Below are 25505 nucleotides of genomic sequence, written 5' to 3' on the forward strand. Positions count from 1 at the left end.
TCCTCAGAAACAGTTTTATTAGACCAGAACAGTCATTCTGTTGTCAGTGTAATTAAGAGAAATTGTTGTGACACTGTTTTGTAATTGTATAATTCCGTACAAATATAACAACCAGACTCTACTGTACTTCTGTAGACGCTGTGTGTGTGTGTGTGAGTGAGTGAGATAGAGAGAGAGAGACAGGTCAGGTTGGCCGAGGCATAAGTCTGAAAGTAAAAACATGATGTGCATAGACTGCCAAAGCATTTTTAAAAGTTCTTGTGGCCTGACATATATGCACTTACACTACACATGATTCACCCTTTCCAAAGCGATGTAGAAACATTTCTTGTCATCCAAACAGTGCCAGCCAATTGGTCCAATCTCACAGTCTGCACAAATGAGATACTTGATTCTGCCCACGTCATTAGTGAAGCCCACATTCTCAAAAGTGTACATGTCATCCACTAACCAGTGGGCAGTCAGGGTGTCCCCATCCACTGAGCCCTCTGTGCTGCTAAGGCCACTCTTTTTCCTCATTGAAGGTAAAAACAGCTGAAGGGGAAATAAGCACTGTCTTAGAGAGAACATAGTTTGTGTCATTATTCTGTGAAGAAGTAAAAACATTTTTATAGGTAACATAATCTACAAAAAACAAACAAGTCTCAAAAGGTGCAAATACGACAAATGGAAAATTTACTGAAAATATTTTCATGCAACACAAACACATTGATTTAGTGATTTAAAAATCCGACAGCAGCTGCCAGGGCAGGCCTTAGGTTTTTACATTCATACCTCTTTCTCTGTAAAGGCAGCCATTCCGGGGCACAGCACCTTGGATCCGCAACGCTGACACAGAACCGACTTGACGTTCTTGCCGTCCTCAGAAACCAGGTCTGACTGGTCCGTGCTGTCTTTGTCCTGGTGATTATTGTCCATCTCGAAGCCTGACGAACAACACATTTACTTGACACTGATATACAACATGATTCGGGCGTATGATTTCACACCAGTCCAGTCGGACTTATATAGACGACATACAACAATGAATAAGTTGTGTTAAATTAGTGTGCTATGTTTTATTAAAAAAAGGAACATGGGCTGTCGACGACGGACCCTTTGTAGTGCGGACGTCTGAAAAGCGAACTAAATATTGTTGAAATTTTACTGGCTAAAGTTTACAAACATTTTCCATATCTCAAAGCCGGACGCTGATATATTTGCAAAACATAACAATAATGCTGTCAACGTAAATGTTGCCCTTATACCGTCGTTCTAATTATAAGCCCCGCCTCCAGCATGATGCTAACATGTACGCTCACTTCATGCTAAACCAAAAATTAATCATGATACGACACATTCATTACATATACAAATTCATGAAATATCCACGCATGTATAAACGCATTACACAGAATTTAAAGAGTAAAAATAAAACGCACCAAACGCCGAGGTGTCTAAATGTAAGAATATAACAGTAGGACAGACCGGATACTGCTGTGGCTGTAGAAAGTACCACCCACCACATAGTGTCGTACAGAAACATAACCATGTATTTTGGTTCCTGTCTAAACTCTTCTCTCCGATATGATTTTAATGAAAGGAGTTTTTTTAATCAGCATATTTAATATTTTTCTATCATATCTGAGTAATGTAACACGAGCTAGACTGGATTTTTGTATATAACGTATTCTTAAAACATATTCATTTTGCACTAATTATTATTACTAATATACTGTAAAATCAGCATCTACAGCATCCAGAAATACAGGTGAATTAAGGCGTTTATATTATCAATAACACTAGTTTTGTTTTATATGAACAGAATATTATTCATTAAACTCTAACTACTATTATTGTTTTTTTTAATTGGAAGATTAGCAGACCATTAAATTATGTTTCATGCTTAATTTACAATTTAAAGTCAGTTTAATCTGCCGATTTAAATCTCTTTCACTAAGAGCTTGTGTTTTTTAGAACTAGAGACAAGTGGAGACCATGTCTGTACACGTGGAAAAAATTTATTACAATAATTTTCCAGATTACCATTAATAAATATTTATGTTTACATTTCAGTGAAATGTATGATTTATCACTTTCTACACAGGACAATACACAAAGTCAAGAATACACATAGTTTTAGTCTTTGTAATAAAGCTTGAATAAGTTGATCTAGAAAAAGGAGTCTTAAACAGCAGTTGATACAACCTATCAGTGGAATTGTAAGTTCAATAACATTTTGATTGTGTGCGCATATATATATATATATATATATATATATATATATATATATATATATATATATATATATATATATATATATATATATATATATATATGGCAAGGGAAAGAATAAAAGTCAACATCTTGAAATCCTTGAAACTCCTTTGTTAAGATAGGCCATTTTATTTAAAAACATTTCCATTGGCCTAAGGCACAGGAATACTAAAAGTTAATATCATACACAACACATTTTAAACCCCGTATGGTGATTTAAAGTTTAGATATTTAAATTATATTCTAAGGTGTATTTGATATTTACACCTCTCATTTCATGTGAAACCTAGCACAATAAAGATCTATCTAACAAATGCTATTCTGAGCAATGCGGAGCTGTTCATTGTGCGTGGCCCAAAAACTACAAGTGAAATAGTGATGTTTGGTGACTCATTATTACATATGAAGTAATGATAGCAAGGGAGCTCTTTTCATGTCAACATATTAAGCATGTACGTGAACCAACCCTATGTAGTTTTTCACAGCAGCTGCACATTTTTACAGCTTTTCTGTGCCATGTAATGACTTTAATACCAGTTTGGGGACTTATTTCAGTTTAAGTAATGCATTAAAAGTCAAAAAAGAAACCTCTATGAATTGCAATACGAAATTTGGAGATACTGAGAAATATCAACCCCTTGTGTGATTCAAACACATCTGTAGATCACATTCATGGGTTTATTTTTTCCTCAATGGGCTTTCAAGACACAGCTCAGTTTTATTGCAGAGTGGGCATCGTTAAGTTTGTGTTGCTCATTTGGGATTTCAGAGACAGCTGCATCTTAAGTGTCAACATAGTTAAATACATCTGGTGGCAAACATACACACTTAAAGTGTGTATATGGACACTCTAAGTGTGTATCTTCATGCTCTCCAAAGCAAATAGGTATCCAGGCCCTGAAGCAAACAAACCTTGTGCTACTAGTGACTAAAGAATATTTCTCAATAGTTATGTGACCTTACTTGAAAAAAACATACTTCAAGCCTTATAAATATAGAAGTAGTGCCTGGAAGATTCCCTCCTTTGTTCATTGGCTAGTTGATGCTACTTTATTGGAGCAAAAAAAGAGCCAATGCAGAAAGACCACAAATCCAAAGATGTTAGTAAATCAGAAGAACACAAAGAAGAAAAATTACTACATTGAATTCCAGCAGCATTTCAAATGTTTGTGTAATGTTTCTGTATGTTGTAGGGGTGTAAAGAAAAGTATGAGTAAGTCACAGTCAGGGCTCTTAGAGTAGAGAGTCATCTGTGCATCCTCCCTCAAGGCCGTAACGAAATTCCTGCAGGTTGGAAACGCCATAGAAATGGATGAATGCTGCTGCCACAACCAGAACGTGAAATATCTGATGAGAATGGAACTAGAAAGAAGGAAAGAAAAAAATGTACATTATTAAGAGACCTGTGTATAAGATTTTAAAAATTATGACTGATATGAAACAGGAGTCTCTAGCCCCTACGTCAGCCTAATCTCAGATGGTCACCCCTCTCTTCCTGCTTTTGACAGAATAATACAATCCAGAATTTGAATCAGATATTTACCCAGATGTCGCATTTTCCAGGAAAATAGCGTTCAGGGATCCTAGCTGCATAAAGACCTGCACCAGTGATATACATGGCACCCATCAGGTAGAACCAACCCATCTGGCCAACCGTGGTAGCCTTAACAAAGCCCTCTTCAATAGTGAAGTGCATGGTGGGGACAATGCCACTTAGTCCTAGACCCATGAACACACCTAAAACAAGCAAACATCAAACAAACAAGTTACTTGACATAACCATTTTCTATATCTGCATTTTTGTGTAACAATATATATATATATGGAAAGAAGAAATAAAATTGGTAGATACCTGCTCTAGTAGGTCTGTGACGAGGTGTAGAGAACCTGTCCCACTGGGCCACTATGATGGCAGCAATGCCGAGGACACATACAATGGTGAGGTAGATAAGTCGTGGCTGAGGGGAACAATAGAATGAGTAGTACAGCCACGGCACGAAGGAGCCCATGATGAGGAGGGCAATGCCCGAATAGTCAAGCCTGAAATCAGAGGGTGACACAGAGTATTTAGATAAAAGACAGGCTTGAGTATGTGTGTGTGTATAATTTATTATTAACTAAGTTGTTGCTATATTAGGCTGTCATAGTAAATAACATCTTTTAGGTTTCAACTACATCTAAGTATGAAGGGCTTCATGCTGCTGCTGCTGCTTGCACTAAAACAGCACAGCTGTTAGCACGGTGCTGAATGGCTCAGCGGGAATGCTTCAGGGTTCAGTTGCTTGCTCAAGGACATCTGGCATACATACAGCAGTTGCTTAGATTCAAACCACAATTCATGTTATAATTTAGATGCTCAGATCACTGAAAAATCATGTTGGACTTGGCTGGAGAGTGTCACTACTGGTTGTGGGTTTATCTATTTATTTCTCTAAGCCCTTGGTAGAAACAACACATGTATGGATTACTGAAATTAAATATCCATCTACTAAAAGATTAATGAGTCCATTAATATTGGTAATAAATAACTCCCTTCATAGATGCAAACGTACATAATTAACACTTGATAGAATGAGGCCTTACTTGGAGAAGGTGCGAGACACTTTTTCAGAGTGGCAGTATACGGTATGAAAAAGCCAGGAGAAGCTGAGGCAGAGCACAGCCCCGAGGAAGAACATCCCAAACACCACTTTCTCTTGCAGTGGGGCCATAAAATACATATTGGGTCGCAGCATGGTTAAAGTGCCCAGGCAAAGAAATAAGATCAGCCCTGACAAAAGAGAGAGACCAGTTTTACTCACATAACAAGACATCAGAACTAACTAAAAACAATCTACTATTTATACTCTACATTTAATAATTTATTAATTTCATCTAGGATGTTTCCTTCTCACCTAACAGGTGAGTCCAGATGTTTCCTGTCTCAGTGTGAATTCTGAAAATGCTTCCAAAGCAGGCCCGGAAGGAGGGCATAGGGGGCCGATGTCCGTGCAGGAGGTAATCGTTGTCCTTTAACCACTCTGGCAGGACATGAAAAGGAATGACCCTCCAACGCCCCTCCCAAACCTGAGGAGAGAAAATATTTGTCACTGCTGCCACAATAAAAAATAATTTTGGCATAATTATCGAGGATGAATAGATCATAGCAACTATTATATTTTGTGTTGTTTTAAAATTTAAAGGACATGTTTTATATAATTTATTGTGTAAAACCGACCCTAAAAATCCGTACCTGTCATTATGTTAAATAGTTTGAAATAATGATGCTGATTTAATTTGTTGCATCAGAGCATTCTTAAATATTTTCAAAGAGTATACATTATCTTTACAGTATTAGTTGATATTTGCCTCTTATCCATGAATGCCGTGTGACATGGACAAAAACAAACGTGCGGAACACATACGAGTCAGAAGACAAGGCATGAGTTAACCCCTACATGTAGCCGTTCATGGACCCTGCTAACTTTGCAGCGCTTAACAAAACATGCAACCTGTGTGCTCAGAGTGTTGAGTTTCACCTCATTTAATATGGCCGTTGCAATATTTATGTTGCTTCAGCACAGGAATGCGGACACAGTTGTGCAATGTCACAGGGTCTTTTTCTTCTCCTCATTCTGTCACAGACATGTTTTTAAATGTGTTTCTAAGATTAAAAGGAGAAATCTCCACGAATAATTCACAGCAAGCTAAATATAGTTAGTTAGTGTCTGTGGTGTCACTATTTTATACTATATCATTGCACCTTGTGAAGCACTTTGTGATTTTATCTGTGAAAATTGCTGTATAAATAAAATTTACTTACTATAGTTATTGTGATAATTCAAGCAAAAATAGAAACGTTATTTATATAACGTAATTTCGCCGTACTAAAGCTAAACGGTGTTAAATTCTTTTAAACCTCAGGTTGGGAATGAGGAAGCAACATTTGATGGAATGTACCAACCTGAAATGTGAGTTTTGTGGAGTAATTATGAAACCATGAATGTGTAGCTACTGAAATGTTAAACTGATTCTGAAATGATTACCTTTACAAGTGTAAAGCTTTAGAAATTTTGAAGCCTACGCATTGGATTACAATGAACAGACATTCAATTTAACATTGCACATGATTTACCTTGTGTACAAATTCCTCCATTTTCTCCATTGCATGATGAGCTTGTAGTGGTAGGGTCAGGACCTCTCCTACATCATCATCCTCCTCTTCCTCATCACCAAGCATTGCTGCTCCCTATAGAGAAACCAAAGGAGAACAATAAAGCCACTGCATATAAACCCTCTCTGAATATTTTTTGAAAGCGGATTACCTCTGGATGAGCATTACTAGAGGCTGCCTGGCGCCCTCCTCCCTCCTCCAGGAGCGGCCCAAGCTCCATCAGCTCAACATCTGGGACACGGCAGTCCTCAGTGATCCGGCAGTCTGCATCACTTGCAGACCCTTTTCGGCCTGACATAGGGAGACTGCCTGATGACCCACTCACGGTCTATGTATTGTGCTTCAGAGGGTATAATCCAAATTACTCCTGCGCAATCAGAGTCAACAGGACTAATCAGTTATGTAAAAAGTGTAAAAAAATATACCACAACAGACATATTTAATAATATATAGCCATCCTGGAGGAAAGCAAACAATGTACAACACATTAGCAGTACTGGACCAGCTGGAATAAACACACACACATCCTTATACATATATTTTTTTGTGAAGCAAAAAAAACAAATTCAAGGATTTGACTCCAGTCAGTAACTGCCTGAAGTTTAAAACCCCAAAGGTTCGGGATCTTTCTGCCTTTAGTCTTGTCTTCATTAAGCGAACAGCTGATCCAATGGGTTGGGATCAGATGACTGACCTGGCCAGTGAAGAATATCCCATTTCAACGCCTTGACTAATGACCATTTCAAAAGTTTGCATTTGTCCTCCACTAAGGACAAATGCAAATATCAATGTTAATGGACCTATCTGCGTGTCTACAATTTGCCGGTGCTGGCAGTATTTATTACAAATACAAATAGAAGCAGCCCGTATAATACGCCGCTCTATATATACACATACTGTATACTGGCTTTCCGTGAAATCAGATTCAATGAAGACAACAAAGAAGTAGCTAAACTCTCGCAGGTCTATTCGATCGGCCACATCGTCCGACGGCAAATACGATCGAAAAAGCCGGCTACGAAACAAAACGACGGGACGGCGACACGGCGCTGAGCCGGACAACAGCAGCCAAGTTGGTGATCAGCGCGGAGCAGCTGGACGGATGTTGACCACCGCTAGCGCAGCATCAGACGGAACACGAAGTACAAAATGTAAACAACCTCCACACGACGACCGTTTACGTGGAATACGCCGTTCTCACGCGCTCTGGTGCATTTTTAGGCAACGGCGAGCTGGAGTCGAACGCGGGGACCACGTCCAGGTTTTGTGTTCACCTGGCTGGTCACGATGCGCGTGCATTTGAGCTTGCTAACGTTACCTTGTAGCTAGCGCTGAGCTGTCGTTGAGCAGACGACACTGTTGTGAATTAACTTGCTGGCAGCAACACAAAAGTCTTCGCGACGACAACGACCTTAACCGACGCCTCTAGCTGGACGTGCTACTGCACTCACACGTACTCTGATAATTTCAACAAAGATACATTTGTCACCTGATAAGGTAGCCTTCGAAACAGGAAGATTTATCTTTACCGATATACGGAACCAGATCCTTTCCGGAAGTTGGATTCTCTTCCGTAAACCCAATCCTTCATGTCTTTCAAAATAAAAGTATTTCAAATACTAGATCTTTTCAGGGGGCACAGTACAATAACATTAGAGACGTCAGGGAAAGGTTCGCTGAAAACACATCTTAATGAGATATGAAGAAGTTAAATTTCAAACAGCATTACATAGATTACATTTTAAAGTTTCTCACACATTGCTGCTCATTAACTACCCATCTTATTTTCATGAATCCATTTGTTTTAATAACTTCAGGGACTGAAATGATTTAGTTTTGTAATTGAAATAATATGTCTTTATAAAAATACCGAGATGATGAAAAGGAGGCAGCTACATCTACTTTAACCATAATTTATTTTACAGTAGGTTTTCCTATTGTGACATGACAAAACTGGAAAAACAATATGCAAACTTTCTTTATTTACTTCCACAGGAAAAAACATTTTCACAAAATAACAGCAACATTTTTAGGTAGACTATAACAGTTAAATAAAAAGGCAGTACAAAGGAGGCACACAAGGCAACATGATTGTGGTCTTTTTTCACATGACTAGACAGCCCTAACTGCTGCTGGAGTTTGTGAACAGCTTTTTTTGTTTTTATTTTAAGAGTTTTCATGAAACTAATGGTGCAAACTACAATAAATTATCGCATAAATAGATGCTGAGAAACCAGTAAGTGTTTACCTGCACCTAATTTAGTAGAGATTAAAGTTTATTCTAGAATTATCTACCTTTCAAACTAGTTCAGGTGCTTGTGTGTTACATACGCAGTGTTTTAATTACAGTTCACTACCAATCACTTTACAGTTAAATTTGTATTGGTGCCAAAAACTTGAATTTGAAACTGTAAAGCTGCCAAAAATCAAGGCTCTGCTTTCGACTTAGTAATATATTTCATTTCAGTTTGTTAACATCTAATTTCTAGTTAAGTCAGTAATTCAAATTAACTGGCACAGCCACAGACATACAAATACGACAAGTAAAAAATGAAAAGAAAAAAAACCCTTAAGCAGCACGTTCATTAACATTGTTTAACAGTGTGGGTAACAGTACAGTCTATATTCTTTTAGAAAGGGGGGATATAATGTCAATTCATAAGTATTTGGATCTAAACAGTCAGATCGAGTGCAGTGTAAGCCTGTAATGAGACTTAACTAAATACTAATCTGACTGATTTACATTTATCTTGCCTCAAAGAACACTTTTCAGGACTTTGGTTTGTACGTAAATAGTCCAGCTGCAGCTTTTGGGTGAGAATTTTCAGTTTGGTTTCTGAGTTTCATCTCTTCACACTTGACTTGCGAAGTGAGAGCCATCATCTGCAGCCCAGTGGCCTTGAGTGTCATCTGCAGCTCTCTGGAGACCCCTTCTTTGGATGATCTAAAATTAAGAACAGTACATGTTCAAGATCATGACAATTTAAAAACAATCTGCCTGTCATGAAAATGTAAAGTATGTGTAATTCACCATTACATACATTCCTGTTCATACATTCAAAAATATAAAAGTGATTTGTGCTTATAAGTGCTGTCAACTTATCCAGGATCTGTAACTCTTACTTTAAAATTAGATCTGGTGTTTTAAATATAAAACTGTCTTTTAGGACTTTCAAAAAATGTATTCTTTTTCTAACATTTTCCAGCAAAATTAGCATGTAACAAACATTTGTAGGCCTGTAGCGTTTAAATCACTCAATTGTGCTTTTGGAAAATATACTGATAATGTGATGCCACAAATGTATGATGTGTTGTAGCTGCTGCAAAGTAAAAATAAAATCTGTTGTAGATAAGTGTTAATTCAGAGACAATTCATTACATCAACATATTTGTTGCATCTTTCTCTGAGAAACTTAGTAACTGTTATTAAATAAAAAAACCTGTTAAGTCTGTTTACCTGGTCTTTGTACATTTGTGATTGGTAGGTTGGTGGTTCACGAAAAGACATGTTTTTCACCCTCACTGCTCCCTGTCTGTCCAAAGAATGGGACCTGGGTGATTTCAGCTGACTGCGCCTGTGCCAGGACTTGAGCTGTTCATTCACTGCATGTTTTGAGAGATCACTGGATTGGTGGTAGAGTGGATAGTCCTGATGAGCTGGAGATGGGGACAGTCTGATATCAGGCGGGAAAGGCCTCTGTCTTCTCTGATGGGACACAGTAGAGTTGTAACAATAGTCATATCTGTTGGAAGGACAAGGAGCCTGCTGGGTGTAACAGCTGTGGGCCATGTCCAGATCAGGTGGGTAGACCATGTCTTCATTGCAGTAGGCTCTTTGAATAGTTGGGCTGTAATGGTACCTGGGACTTAACATGTCAGTGCGTAAATGGGCCTGAGGCGCATAGCTGCCAACTGGAGTAGAGAGTGGAACTGAAGAATAATACTTTTTGGGAAAATCATAGGGCAACTCCTGACAAGGGGAGCTGTTATAAGAAGTAAACGAGTGTTCAGAGTTGCTATCCTCAGAGCTAGCATGGCTTCCATAGCTGACTGCAGGGGAAGGAGTCTCCGGTAAAGTTATTCCATATTCAGTTAATCGTCTCCTCGGTCCTCTGGTGCGACCACGTTCCTTTTCAAATCCAGAATCAGGGTTGGACAACCTGCACAAATGACATATACAATGTATAGTAAGTTCATTAATAAGACTAATAAGCTAAATATTGCTTTCGATGTCCATCTCTGAAAATAATTGAATCTATAAAAGTGAATCCATTACCTGAGGGACAGCTGTCTGTGCACACGCATTTCTGGTGTGGAGGGCATGCTGCTGGACTGGGTGCGGCTCAGCTTCAGGTGAGACAGTTGCACCGGAAGAGAAACTTGTGTTACACAGGTCTCCAACGGTGGCAATAATTCACTTTTGGCTGGACTGCTGTAAAAAATAAAGGACAGCGCACAAAGAAAAAAATTGAGTTTTTTATAGTTCTGTTTTTCATACTTCAAAAGTGTTATAGTATCTAAAAATCAGCTGATCAACACCACTTGTTCTTTTATTAATGCAATTCCATAAATGTCAAGATATATACTTGCTCAACCCACTAGCAGTTATAGCATCAAAGCAGCAGCAGGTGTCAGTGTTGCTCATTTATGAACTCACTGATATGTGAAGGACAACATAGGGAAACAACAATGACTAACAAGGCCCTCCAGCCATATTAAAAAGAATAACAATGGGTGGTTTAGTCTCCTCTGACCTTCTGTCACTTTAAACAAACAATACCACCCAAAAGATAAAATGTTACCAAGATGCCTTAAAACATATTTTTAAAAAGGTGGAAAGTGAGCATTTCTTTGTTAGTTCCACTTTTTAAAAATCTTTCACCTTTCCCAAAAAGTCCTTCACCCACAGGACTGTTAATGCTTCTAACAGTCACACCATCTGTCTTTCCACATCTTGCCACATTCCAATTCCTCCTAAACATCCACTACTTCAGTTTTCCAAAGTCAGAAACTTGTTGAACAGGAAAGGAGCCATAATGGATGGCCTCTGTCACCTTGTCTTGCTGGAAGATCGCGATTTCTTGTTCTTCTCGTATGGTTGGTCGAGACTAGACTCTGTCCAGGGGGAGTGTTGGATCGGAGGAGGGTCGTATAGCGGGCTTGAGGTTAAACTTAAACAGGAGTCAAGTTTTGGATGAGGGGATTGACTAGGGGTGAGTGGCCGTGGCTGTGGCACCACAGATGGAGACAAGTACGAGCCATCTACAGACGACTGTGACAGCACAGGGTGGTGCTGGGGAGGATCTGGTTCTCCTGAATAGAGGGGTCCTGAGGATGGCTGTGATGACTGGCTTGTCAGTTCTGGGACAAACAAACAAAAAAAAAAACACATGTAAGGTTTAATTATGTCATTGTCATTAGACTTCAACTTTTCCTTAGTTGATGTTTTTACCTTCATCTTGCACAGCAGAATCAGACAAAGAACTGTCATCAGATGCACCAAGATCTGAAAATCAGAAACCAAATAGTTGGACTCTTGTTTATCATACATTTTAGGTTATAAAATGAAAATCTGGGAATTCTCTAAATGATGTTTAATGTCAAATGATCCTCTAGGTGCTTGATCAAACATAGCTCACCTGGTTGTGTAATATTAAAAGCTGGGAGTGGTGAGGATCGGCCATGCTCCAGTCGCAGCTGAAAGGCCTTCTCCTGAAGCTGTTTGAGTTTGTTCTCCTCTCTCTTGCACTGCTGTAAACGACTCCTTTTAACAGGCTTACTCAGGTGGACTTCCTCGCAGAGCTTCCGAGCTGCCTCATATATCTTCATCTGAAGTGCCAACTCAGCCTCCACTAAAGTGTGGGACTACAAAAAAAAACATCTATGGTTCATGTGACATCTTAAAAAGGTTCCTGCACATGGTTTACACCCTGGTTAAAGCTAGTGGCTAATGGCGAGCTAACAGCTAACAGCCCGTTAACAGAGTGCTGGCGGCCAAAACAACACTGGGTGGACACAAATCAATCTTTGGTAGTAGAAAAATGTAAAATAAGTATTGAGTGCACTTCTGAATGATTGCATGATGAACCAGAGTTATATATTTCTTCTACCTCTTTTCCTTGAGGGAAGTTGTGTGCGTCCAGTTTAAAAGCTGCTCCAATGCGTCTGCGAACCTGCGGAGGCTTCTCTCCTGGCAGCAGAGGGTAATCATTTGAAAGTTGTCCCGTCAACTCCTAAACAAAATACATTATCTTAAATCCAACTGTCAAGAAAGCAACAGTTATACATAAGAGGTGCATTGTTTTTATGAAGGCTTGGTGAAATCAAACAAAGACGTGATAAAATTAACACCCAAAGAAATCCCCTCAGTTTAGCTGTTCAAATAAAGACATGCACATCTGTTCAAATAATTCAGTGGACCATAGCTTTGGCAGGGTTGCAGTAATCTACAGTATCTTATTCTGCCCTTATTACATGTTGGGGCAAAAATGTTCTGAAGAACTGTTGCATAATTTCGTGTTTGCAAAGATTTCCTTTCAAAGCACATTCTTCACGCATCACTTTCTCACTGTCTCACACATGTGTACCCAAGCCAAGCACAGAGGACGACAACAGTCTAACTGAACTGACTAACAAACGAACAGTCATGAAGCTCTGTTACTTTTAGTCACCATCTGCCAGACACCTTCACAGACAGACCAGAAACTCAGTGCGGCCAGTGAGCTTATGTGTTCCTTTGTCACTGAGCGAAGGGAGAGGCATCATGACTTCCATTAGTTCACCTAAGCATGTCCCAACAGGAGTGCCCAGCCCTAGTGTCAACGTCGAAGAATGATCCAACCTGGGATTTTGCCCTGAAGCAACTAAACATGGCAGCGAAACCTAAAAATCCGAGTTATGTCCAGTTTCGCTATGACTTAATGTATAATGTACAGAGACAATAAAAAAACGACACAAATGATTTGGAATGATGTGATGAGAGTCTATTGCTGGATTAAAGCTCTGGCTGCTATGGAAACACTTAAATTGTGGTGGCCATCTTAACCACCAGGACACCTCTTCAAAAGCTATGATACATTAAACAAAATCTCACTGCAGCCACATCACATGGCCTCCTTGCACTACAGAACTAAAAAACATCTGAAAGAAAATGGGTGATGTTTGTTTTCTGCTTAGTGGTAAGTGTTGAAATAGTCAAGACATAAAGGAAATGGGGGTTATAGAAGTTTAGATTACATTCTTTGTACACAGTCAATGCTTTGCTGTTCTACTCTTCTGTGATAGTGTTTAGAAACAGCCTGCAAGACTGTCCAAAGATGTAATAATATAGTAATAATGTAAGGAAATAATGATCTCATCTCAAAACACGTTTCGAAACACAACCAAACAAGTCTGAACTACTCAAGAAATGTCCCCCTAAAATGTGTCATCGAACGGCTAGCACTCCACCTATTTGCTTTATGAGACGAGCGTAATCATCTTCAGTACGAACAGTACAATCTGTAACAGTTTGTCTGATGACGTTTCAAGTCTTCAGCGTTTTGGATTCTAAAGATTTAAATGAGCTGTATGTGATTAATTTTTTTTAAGTGACAGTCTGTATCTGTCTGTTGTTCTTATTTTTAGTTTTTTTATTATTATTATTACTTACGGCTTCTCGGATACAGAGTTTCTTTAGCTCCAGTATACAGAGCTCTAGCCGGTCTTGGAGATCCTGGTGTTTGATTTTCATGGCCCTGGTGTGTGTTGTCACATCCTTCGTATGCGTTGTTGGGCTGTCAGAGCCTGAGTAAACAAGCAAAACAAAACAAAATAAAGACATTAGAACACTAGCTGAGGACTTACATGTAATATATCATTTGATTTACCATTTTGCTATAATTAGACTGTGATTATACCATTTAAATTATTTAATATTACAAAAACAATATTGCCTTGTACGCAGTCAGTAATGCCTAACTGACTTATGATGAGACAACAATTTTATGGCGTCCCGTACAGCAATCCAGCAATAAATGCTACCTTTATACGGTCCTAGACGTGTTACATCACTAAAAGTATGTATATCCACTCTACATTTGTGCAATGTGATATGGTTAAATAAGAGAAAAGAAATACACCGACAAAATACAAAGAAAATAAATTGTTGTTAAAACATGCAAGAAAAAAAATGTGGCTTGATGTGGTTATTTTTTTTTTTAAATACATTTTTTAAATCTCTGGTTTGATGGCATGTCTGCTTCAGGGGAAACCTCAGCCCTGGCCCCTCCCTCATTACCACCACTGAGGTGCCCTTGAGCAAAGCCCTTAATCCCCAGCTGCTCTTCAGGCTAGTGCTCAAACTTTCCTTGAAATATTAGTTAAAATGAAACAACTGCAATTAATATTTTAAATTCAGTCCAATTAATGGCTGGACACACAGTAACATGACATTTTATTACACATGCACATTGTATTAAACAGGTTGTTTAATTAATGATTCGGACAGACTAGTTACCACCAAGCACCGGAGATATTCTAGGCATGAATCTGATGCTTATCTTTTAGCTGCCTATAAATCATGTTATGTCACTTAGAAAGTGCACTTCCTTTTATCCTAACTAATTACAAAAGCAGCTGCAAACAACACAATTTGAAAGGAGACGTACCTCTTGTTTTTATTGCTCTCCGTGGCAACACCGAAACTGTGCCAGGACCTTTGTAACTATAAACATTTTGTAAGTGTCCGACCGGTGCTGTCTGTAGCCTCAGTGACTAATGACATTAAGATTAGTCTCAGAGCTGGGGGAGTGGCTTCAGGCAAAATGCAATGAGCGCCACATACCTTCAGAGATTATTAACAGAATCCCTGCAGGTACTGACAAACATCCGAGGTGCGACAGGAAAGAAGTGTGACAGCACTACAATAGGGGAGGGAATTCCTCCCCTTACAGCGACAATCCCCCCATTCTCTGCAGATCCACAATTTCTCATTGTATAGAGCAGGCATCACGTGGCTCAGCCAATGAGTGAAGAATGTAAGAGAGGCCAGAACTAATGAGTACACACTACTGGTGAACCAAACCACCAATGGAGTTATTGTTAGTATGTGGGACTGGAAGACCAGTATAGATGAGAAAATCTTGTTACTACCTTTTATGAAGTTGGCAGGATACAGCATATTGACTAAGCTTCACAATATAACATTATTTTTGCTACTGAGTTATTGTAAGGATGAATTTCCCACTATTTTTCATGTATTTTTTTATGTTGAACTCAAATAATCAAATATTTAACCAAATTAATCTATCGTGCAGCATACAACAGATCTGAAGGATGGGCCACATGCGTTTACGTAATTACTACTATTTCATATGATTTCCCTTATTTTATACAAAGCAGATGAGATGCACATATTTCCAACTGGCTGCAATTACTGCAGAACTTCTAATTTAACATCTAATTTGGTGTCTGCTGGAAGCACAGTTAATTTACGAATGCTGATTATTTTATTAAGAACATGACTGTGCTAAATTCTCTCTGACAGGTACTTCTTCGATTGCGTTATGCTTTGAAAGGATGTAATTCTGATGAATACTGCGTAAAGCATAACAGGAACCTCACTGCTGTGAGGATTTGTGTCAGGGAAATTTAGATGGATTTAAGCAAATTATTTCTTTAAGTTCTAAAGTAAAGATTACAATCAATCAAGTCTGCCTGTGGTAAACTTAAAATGTATTTTTTTTATTAAAGAAATTGAATTGATTTAGTCAATTTAAATAACTAAAGCTATTTAGTAAAGCTTCCCAAGGAAGGGCATCTTACAATAAAGTTTGTTTTCTGTTAATTTCAGACAGAAGCCAACTCTTGCTGCTCTGAATCACAGTGACATAAGAGGATTGCACCTGTTTCATGTGTCCTCTGAGGTTGTTGGCGTTCCTGTAAACAGGAATATTTTGAAACAGAGCTTTTATGTAACACGTTTCAGTGAGATTGGTGGAGACACATGAAGACATACAGCATTGACGTGTGATTCAGACAGTTGTTATGACATAGTTCAAAGATTCCAAACTGACCTGAGTGAAGGATGATGCCACTGTCAGTGTCACTGATCTCTCCGTTGCCCTCCATGTAGATCGGCCTGTATCTGGTCTTCAGAGGAGGCAGAGGACGATGCTGATGCTCACCATGTCCTGCAAAAGGATTATTTAAGTTTAAGTCTGCAATATAGAAATAAACATGATTTTGTTAACACTGTTATACTCAGCAAACTCTAAGAACAGAATCATATACAAAAAAACAAAACAAAAACACAAACCTAAAAAAGGTTTTAGGCAATCGATGCAAAAGTTAGGACAAGTAGCTGAAACCCAGTCTAAAGCTAAGCGTGACACAGAGTGGTCCTGCTTATTATACAGTACTGTGACCCACTGGTTGGGTGATTCAGCGTGTGACTTGCCGTCTTGTCTTTACAGGGTATGAGGACACATACACGTAACCAGGTCTAGGGTGTTTCCTGTGACTCCCTCCGTTTGTCTCTGATGTCATTCGATCGCCACGGTCTCGTTCCCTCTGATAAGCAGCTCAGGACTCAACTAAAAACTACAAGGTGTGTTGGTTTGATTATTAACCAAGGGAATACTGGACTGTGGCGGTGGCTGCATTCCAGCGCACGAGGAGGTGAAACTCAGCCAGTGGCAGGATGTTTCCTAACACATGACCGGCAGGTAAAGGCTTCAACATTTCAACATTCATATTAATTAACACGAAGAAAACAACATTATCATCGGAATATTAGATATCAATGACACACTGACCATACGGTTCATATGACTATGACTGGACTCCTACCGCCTCCACATTGAAGATAAGTGATTGCATTGTTGCATAATTAAGATGTTGTAAATCGTACGTCAAACAGAAACAACAGGTTCAGACAGCCCCATACCGAAAACCTCAAATTGAGCAAGATGATCCTGGAGCTACATTTTGCAGCAGTACAATCCTTAAGAACCTCAGATCCTTCTGGCAGATAAGGATGGGCAACAAAAAGATAAATAAAGGAACTACAATAAATACCACAGGAACTGATTTGTATGAAACATACACACAATCACATGTAGCACTTAAAAAAATGGTGTCAAATGAAATGCCGTTAGATATTTTTAGTTTTCTGTTATTTGGTTCCTTGTCTGCCAATCACTGAAATCCCCTGAAAAACCTGCAGAGTCTCATCCTTTAGTGGCACATGTCTGGATCTGTGCAGTAACGGGAAGGAACCGAAACTACTTCAGACATTTGTTGCGCTAGTGATGTGCAGTATCTCACCATCAAAGCACAATACTGGGAAAAATGGTTATTCTGAGCAGCTTATAACACTTAACATGATCATTTTATCTGGGAACGAAAACACATGCATGTTTTTTTTGTTATTTTCAAATGTGACATTTTTTTAAGACTTAAAATATTTTTTATCTACGTGTTTAAAGAACAGACAGTTCTTTTGGTATGAATTTAGAGAAATCTAACACAAAAAGAAAAAACTGATACAAGTTACAAGCCTGAAGGTGCTAAGAAAATACTAAAGTGAAGACACCAGCTGAAGGCACATCCCGTGATTTTCAGAACCACAGACTCAACAAACACATCAAAACCAACCAACCAGAGTTGTGTTAACATATTGTTTTGACGTAGGTTTGATATGCATGTCCTAATAGGAAGGGCTCATTCAACATTCATTTTTAACACAATCACAAACACTGCTTAAGTCAAGAAGTCCATAAAACACTGCCAATGAGAGGCCTATTATGAATATGACAAAATCTACTTACCAAATGAGAAAAAAGAAAAGCTTTAGAAATCCAAAGAGCAAAGACTTCAAAGTTGAATTGAAATGCACAAGCGCCAAGCTATGTGAAGTCTGGACAGGAATGAAAGACTCGCCCACTAAGAAAGAGCAGTCTACAGAAGAGGAGTGGCCTCATTCAGAAAGGGCCGAGTATCAAGTGACTCGGCTCCCGTCTCTGATTGAAACTGTGTCAACAACAATGTTGAAGATAGTGAGAAAATCTTATCAGCATAGACGGGAGGTGAAAAGCTGACAAAAGCACCAGTCCCACTGGAAAAGCACTAGAACAGGAGGATCTACCCAGTAAATGACACCTGTAGAAATGGTAAATGTTAGATTAAGTATAGTTGATTTTCAGAACAATTGAACATTGTTTAAAATCTAAAATGCAATGGAATTTAATTGGCTTGTTATTTTTATACCACAACAATCAATCCCACTCCAATAAGCAGCATTTGTTGCTTTTCATAGTGTTCTGACATCGTCAAATGATTTAATAATTTAGAAAGTATTAAATCGGTTTCCATTCTAGTGAGTTTTCCCATATCTCAAGTTAGTGTTGTGTCTACTGCACATATTCAAAGCTCAATTATATCTGCTCAACGCACATCTACTGCCATCTCCTGGTTAATTAATAATGGGTTAATCAAAAAAATGATAATCACCATCTTAAAGCTTAACAGGAGGCTCTAAGGCGTCATGGCTCAAAGAGAAGAGAGGCCGTTTTAGTTTCCACTAAAAAGAGAAAAACACATGGCCATAGGTTAGTGAGCATGATTTACAGACACCCAGAGGCAGCACCTGCTCCGAGGCTGCATGGCTCACATTCATTCTGAATCTTAATATTCGTTGTGGCTTTCCAGGAATGCTGGTGCTCACACACTCTGACAAAAGGTCCAGCAATTCCCAGACACACAAGAATCACATCTCGGACGACATGGCACCGAAACGCAGCAGCCACCGGACGAGGAGGGCACATTCTTGATTCAGTCACTTCAGCATGTACGCTTGTGAACACGAGCACAATGTGAACGCTACTGAACGCGCTTTATAGGCAACGGACATGGAAATTGCACTCAGTTGCTGTAGTGACATGAAATTATTCTGCAGCATTGATATTTTAATTATAGGTCAGTCTTGAAGCAACAGGGAGAAAATTGAAGGTTCCAGCTACGAACATGTGGCTCTATGGTCTTTAATGATAGCAAACAAAATATTGTGTACAAAAACAGGACGTTTAATTTTAAACTGGGGGCTTTTCATCTCCAACCTGATTATACCGCAGACCAAATCTGGTAATAACACTTCATGACAAAGAGCAGAAAGATGGTGGCAAATAGTATCCAGGAAAATTAGACTTCTCATACAATAAACGGGCCCTAAAGCACAACACCGGTTGAACAGACCATGTTCAATTAAATTTAAGAAAAATGTTTAAGCGGTTACTACAATTAAGGTAGACACGCTGTGGCTGCATCAGGCTTGTTTGATCCAATGATTAACCAGGTAATTAAAACAAATGGTGCAAACAGACAAACACATTATGTCTGCTGTCAAGGGGCCACCCACAGAAACCTAAAGCTTGGGTTATTCATTAACCCACAGTTAACAGATTATAGAACTTTATGCCAGTTCTATAAGTGTTTGGCAGAAGAGTTACACTAAAGTTAAGATATGTACTTACTTAAAGCACACAACCTACTAATGAGAGGATATAGCGAAAAAATAGTTGGTCTATTGCATTGATCTTTAATTGTATACACACACACACACATCTATTTAGACGTTCTAGCTGTTAAACTGTACTCTCAGGTTATAATGCTTGACATGTGTGCCACACTAATAAAACCTGAACGTCATAACCCTTTATGATTTATTGCACACATTATAGATTAGCCTGTTTAACAGGGTGTACTAAATAATCTGGGAATTGCGTGTACACTATGTGTAAGGAATAGCTGAATTACTGTATGGAGAAATGTGCCACACTAACCAGCACCTATATAGTTAATAGGGTAAAAGAGCTGCAACAGTGCCTCGTGTAAACATGCAGCATAATAAACACTTAAATCAGATATAAGGGAGGTGCAGTCAACAACCATCTCCTCAGACCGTAGGAAGTCATGGGAAACTACAAGTCTGTTGGTAACAGGGTAAAAGAGAGAGAGAGAGCGAGCGAGAGAGAGATGTTAAAAGCTCAGTCACATTCTGAGATCAGGTTACATACAAGAGTTAAAATGTGATGCTTCAGAAAGGAAATTAGTTCTTCACACGCTTCTTCTATACATAATGGAACAATGACTGCACAGTGCAGTGGTTCCACTGGTTGAACAACTTCCCACTAGTAAAACACAGATGACTAGTGTCAAAGTAACCAGTTGGTGGATGTCATGGTTGGTTTATATACACCAGAGGTCCCCAGGAGACAGAGAGTGGGCTTTGTCTGGGCAACGCAGCAGCTGGCATAACAAATTCTTCAAATGATCCCGAGTCCTTCTATAAGTGTACAGCTAGACGCCTCCTGCTCACATGTGGAGCCATAAGCTGCCAGAGGAGCCCGCAGTTTATTCCAATGTTTTCCAGCTTGCTTCTTTGGCCAGGTGTTAAATGGATCGTTTTGCTCATCATGTTAAAAGGGTAATAAATTACAAAAGTTTCATAAAGTTGCAGCATTGCTCTACAAACCCAGAAGCTTTAAAAAGGCCAATAAAGCAACTCTCCCTCCCACCAGTTTTCAGCTTTGTACTTCCAAGAAGGCGCTAGATGAGTATGATAAAGCTGTGAAACTATACTGTGCGCTCCTTCATGAGAATGTGTACAAAAACATGTCTCTGATGTGGATCAGTAGATAAGAAAATTGCACACAACCATGGCTTATTCTAAACTGTGACCGAGCCTCAGTCTTAACAAGCTTAAACACATCAAAATAAACTTGCCACGTTTAATAGGTAGCTCTATACTTAAATGCACGGAGCTTTAGAAGCTGATAAGGTTCTTCTCCAAAATTCAGTTTCACATCATTGATACAACTGGAAACCGTCGGGCCTCCGTGAAACATCCTAATGAAGTTATGTAGGTTGCACCGCACAGCATGAGTTTGGCCACAGGCAGGTCACTGGGGTCACACCGCCTCTGTCCCCAGGGAAAAACAGAGAAATGCATGACCCAAAGAAACAAACCTTTGCAGAGCTTAAATTCAGAATAACATCAAATGTTCAGTGATGGTAAAACATTCTGGAACATGGGTCCAAATGTTCAGCACATGTCTAACTGAGTGACACAGCGTTACATGTGAATGTGAGGTGTTCCTCTCACGTGTATATTTATGAAGTATTATACTTTTCTAATGAAAAGAGGACGTTGCGTTACTTCTCTGCTCATCAGTTCAGCGGACATCCTAACACACGATTACACGTTGGTTCTTATTTACAAGCAGTTGACACTGCTCAGACTTCCCGCAGTGAAGCAGTGGGCTCCGTGTTCAGCCTCCTGTTAGAGCAAATCCTGATTAATGAAACCCTGACAAATGGCACAAAACGCTCGACCAGAACAGGGACCAACCTGATCCACTCAGTCACTCCGCTCTGGAACCCGCGGGGCCTCCTCCGCTTTCAAGAGTTCTGCTACGTTTTATACCCGCTCCTCACGTGCCCAAACTTTGCACCAATGTGACTTTTAGTTATTAATGTTTGGAGGAACAACGAAGTTCGCCCGCGGCAAATGACCAAAGCGCTGCAAATCAATGTTGTGAGTCCGTAAACGACACATCATCCTGCCATTCCGTTTGGACCTTACCTTAGCAGCTAGTTAGCCACGTTAGCATCGTGCCTCATCTGTATCCATGCAATCTGCTCCATTGACTCACACTCTCACTCACTGGAGCTGGAATTCTTTAACCTACGTTGAAACGAGCCCCGCTAAAAACAGCGCTGAGCTCCCACACTCCTCCAACGTGGTCCGGACCGGACGACTGGACGAGCACAGCTACAGAACTTAAATATGAACTTTTTTCTGCCCAGGCTAAACTTTTTCTAGACGGTACTTCTCTACTGCTGCTAGGTAAAGCAGTGGTGCTGCTTTCACGTGTCGTTGACCATATGGTCCAGCCAAAACATTAACGATTAGCATGTACCGCATTGTTGGCTTTTATCAGGTTTATAAAAAACATGAAAAGATTGGTTCATTCAATCACTTTAGACTTTAGTTATTTTGGGCTAATGAACATACTTACGTTGATACGCACAGTTAAACGAATTGTGTTAACCAAAATCACAGTAAAGCTAGAAAAAACGAGCTGAATATGAGTTGTTGAATGCAGCGCCACCTTTCCACCTCTGCTGGTTTACGGGCAGGGATGATTCACATTCGCGCGTATCCTTCATTTTTTTGTGGACATTTAAACGGGTATGACGTCACATCCACTTAAATGTTTGTTTAAAGTAATTTTTTACTAGCGTTCGTCATGTTTTCGAACACCCGGTTTTTGGCATTTTATCGTTTTCCGCCACAGTCACTAGGGGGCAGCAGAGTGTCACACAGGCGTTCGTCCGTAAACACATCAGGGAACCAAACACGCCCCACAGAGTCTGGCATTATGAGACCTACTATATAATCAGCATGAAGAAAATGAAAAAGAAGGGATTATTAAGAACTCCGCATTGGCCTATAACATCAGTCCTGTGTCATCATATGTAAATAGGTAACTCTTGTGTCCTAAAAAAGCATGTCAGGATAAAGGAAAAAAATAATTTCTCATGAATCTGGGTTGCTTCTGATTAAATTATAAATACATCAGAGGAAGTATAGATCTGTAAGCGATTACTGTAAAACTGAAATAGATCAAAGTTACCACAAAAAACTCAACGATATCAGTATAAATAAAAGCCTCACATCTGCTGTGTGCTGTAAGATGATAATCTAAAGCTATTCACTTCAGCAGACATGAACATTTTGTAATAAATGTAGTGACTAATAGAGTTTAATGAGGCAAGAATATTTCCACCCAGAGGAAAAACATTGTTTCTGTTTAGCAGTGTAGAATATTTGCTGTTTTTCCTTTAGACATAGTGAAGATTAAAGAAAGATTTCTGATTCACATTAACATTAATGAAATTATGTTTCCACATGTGGGTAATAAAATATGTTGAAAGTGAAAGACAGGGAAATTTAGGTGCGGTAGTAACATAATGATTGTCCTGTGTGATGCTCGTTCCACCCAGCAGTCTGTCAGTGGTTTTATTTTTCAGGTGACTGGTTGTTGTAACTTGAAACTATGTTCTTTAAGTAAGCTTTATAGGCAGTTTAAAGTGAAAAGGCCCATGATTTATGAAATTTAATAAAAGATTCAAACAGCAGTTAAAACTGATATCTTAATATATTATTTTAAACTTTAAAACCCTGACTTTTTTTTAAGAAAACTGACTTTGTAGAGATCAAGCGTTGACCTTAACCAAGTTTTGAGGAACTGGGAAACCACAGTCATTTGTCTATTCTGAGAGCTGTAGCGCTTGAGTGTCCGGTGTAAATGCTCTGCACGTTGGTGTCTCATGATACTCCACCGGTGTGCAGCGATACTGAGACCACGAGAGAAAGGTATGACTTGAAATGTGCACCAAACATCAAAAAGCACTAAATAAACACCAGTAGGTAAAGGAAGCACAAGTAGAGAGGAGCCGTATAATGCATCTCCCACTGTCAGTCAGAGCAGACGAGGTGTTGGCAGCAAAACCTCCCATTGTGTTGATGTGGTTAAAGTAAGCTGCATTTTTAGTTTTGCAATGTAGAGTAAATGTAATATAAATAATTTTTACTGACCTTCAGCCACAGGGCCAGAAAACGGACACATTTACAATAAAACAGTCTAAGAAAACCACATCACTACAGTGTTAAAACATATTAAGCAGAATGAATCAGCTACATCGCGTTCATGGCAGTTTTGGCTTCTGTTGTTGGCAAAGTCCTGACTGAATGTCCTTGGGTGCGTTACTAAAACGTGCACTTCCCCTGCCGCCGACATGCTTTACAGTAAAGCACCCGGCGGCGGCAGCAGGCGTCGAGCTCAGCTCCGGCCCCACATGTAAATCTCTGTGACATTTTGTGTTCTCTGCGCTGCTGCTCGTTTTACAGGGATTTATTCGCGAAGGCGCTCGCCAGGTTGAACTCCAGTTCACATTTGCAGGAGCGTGACAAATAATCTATACTTATCAAGATCTGAGTTTTGCAATGAGTGTCTGACACCTACGGGGAAGCTGTGAGAATCTCACAAGTGTCGAGCAATAGAAACTGAACGTCGGCTCGGTCTGGGCGCCGAGGTCACACCTTTCATTCTGTGTGAGACAGTCACGCAGATCTGCGTCAGGACATTTACCCTTGATTTGGATGTGTTTTACTTCAACAGTAAGGAATATTAGAGCATATCGACGTTATAGTAAGGCTGCATTAAACGTGTACCAAAAGTAGGTTTAATACATATTTGTAATATATTTTAACATAACTATGTTTGTTTTTAAACATGTGCAATGAGTTCTAAAACCCTGTCTCACATAAATGCTGAAAAGAAGATCCAAAATAAATCTACTAAATAGACCAGGTAGTTAGTTACCAGCTTAGGTCTATTTTAATTGAGATACTCTGGAGAAGTAAACAAGCTGCATAAGAACATAATTTTCATGTTTCTGTTGTGATATTTCCTTTTGTGAAGCACATTACTAAACTTATACCAGCGTAAAGTGATCGTGTGAGGTTGTGAAACTGTGTGTTACGTTAAGATAGACACAAGTAGTAACGCTCATCTGTGATAAAGACAGAATGTGTCGCTGGATCCAAAAATAAATGCAGGAGAGTTGTAGGTACGTAGCACTCTCTGTTCTCTTTTGTTGCCAGGACACGAGGAGAAGGACAAGGGCAGGACAAAGGGAACAGCAGCAGAAGAATGGGACGTGGCCGAGACCCGGGATGGATGCATGCGAGCGGACGGAGCCAAGATCACAGTAGGTGCCATTACGTCGGTGTTGGAGGTGAATCCGGACCCGCTGCTCTATTGTTCACGCGTGTGCACTTTAGAGCGAGGATGCTGACGGCCGTGGTGAAAGCAGAGCACGCAGCCGCTGTGTGCCAGCGTACGCAAACAGGGCAGGGGAAATTCCTGTCCCCCCTGCCCACAGCATGGCATCTAACCCGACTGTCATAATCACGAAAGTCTCTGATTCATAGCGCACACACACACACCGTGAGACTGAGAAACAAGTGGGCACTGGTGAACGTTTGAAC

The 25505-nt window shown here is 39.5% G+C and overlaps 3 protein-coding genes across 10 annotated transcripts; all 3 read right to left on the minus strand.

The window, feature by feature from the left end:
• On the minus strand, positions 1-1540 carry rabif (RAB interacting factor). Its single transcript, XM_029151667.3, has 3 exons — positions 1468-1540; positions 775-926; positions 1-534 (listed from the first exon to the last, which is right to left on the minus strand). The coding sequence occupies exons 1-3, from the start codon at positions 1529-1531 to the stop codon at positions 286-288; spliced, it is 465 nt and encodes a 154-aa protein (XP_029007500.1). The 5' UTR covers positions 1532-1540; the 3' UTR covers positions 1-285.
• adipor1a (adiponectin receptor 1a) lies at positions 1-8041 on the minus strand. Of its 4 annotated transcripts, none has more exons than XM_029151642.3 (11): positions 7939-8041; positions 6561-6776; positions 6371-6484; positions 5151-5322; positions 4840-5026; positions 4109-4296; positions 3800-3993; positions 1468-3618; positions 775-926; positions 452-556; positions 1-371 (listed from the first exon to the last, which is right to left on the minus strand). In XM_029151642.3, the coding sequence occupies exons 2-8, from the start codon at positions 6705-6707 to the stop codon at positions 3490-3492; spliced, it is 1131 nt and encodes a 376-aa protein (XP_029007475.1). In that variant the 5' UTR covers positions 6708-6776; positions 7939-8041; the 3' UTR covers positions 1-371; positions 452-556; positions 775-926; positions 1468-3489. The 4 variants fall into 4 exon arrangements, with proteins under 4 accessions (XP_029007475.1, XP_029007473.1, XP_029007474.1 ...); XM_029151640.3 differs by having other exon boundaries at positions 7899-8011; XM_029151641.3 differs by lacking the exon at positions 7939-8041 and adding an exon at positions 7728-7886.
• Positions 8042-8371: 330 nt separating this feature from the next.
• inavab (innate immunity activator b) lies at positions 8372-22490 on the minus strand. 5 transcript variants are annotated; one of them, XM_055509195.1, is made up of 10 exons: positions 22468-22490; positions 16465-16581; positions 14061-14194; positions 12520-12642; positions 12049-12274; positions 11862-11915; positions 11464-11770; positions 10686-10841; positions 9867-10569; positions 8372-9353 (listed from the first exon to the last, which is right to left on the minus strand). In XM_055509195.1, the coding sequence occupies exons 2-10, from the start codon at positions 16517-16519 to the stop codon at positions 9261-9263; spliced, it is 1851 nt and encodes a 616-aa protein (XP_055365170.1). In that variant the 5' UTR covers positions 16520-16581; positions 22468-22490; the 3' UTR covers positions 8372-9260. The 5 variants fall into 5 exon arrangements, with proteins under 5 accessions (XP_055365170.1, XP_029007449.1, XP_029007447.1 ...); XM_029151616.3 differs by lacking the exon at positions 22468-22490 and adding an exon at positions 22032-22322 and having other exon boundaries at positions 10686-10838; XM_029151614.3 differs by lacking the exon at positions 22468-22490 and adding an exon at positions 22032-22321.
• Between the last annotated feature and the right edge of the window lie 3015 nt (positions 22491-25505).

This window comes from Betta splendens, chromosome 5 (assembly GCF_900634795.4).
Source record: "Betta splendens chromosome 5, fBetSpl5.4, whole genome shotgun sequence".
NCBI classification, from domain to species: domain Eukaryota; kingdom Metazoa; phylum Chordata; class Actinopteri; order Anabantiformes; family Osphronemidae; genus Betta; species Betta splendens.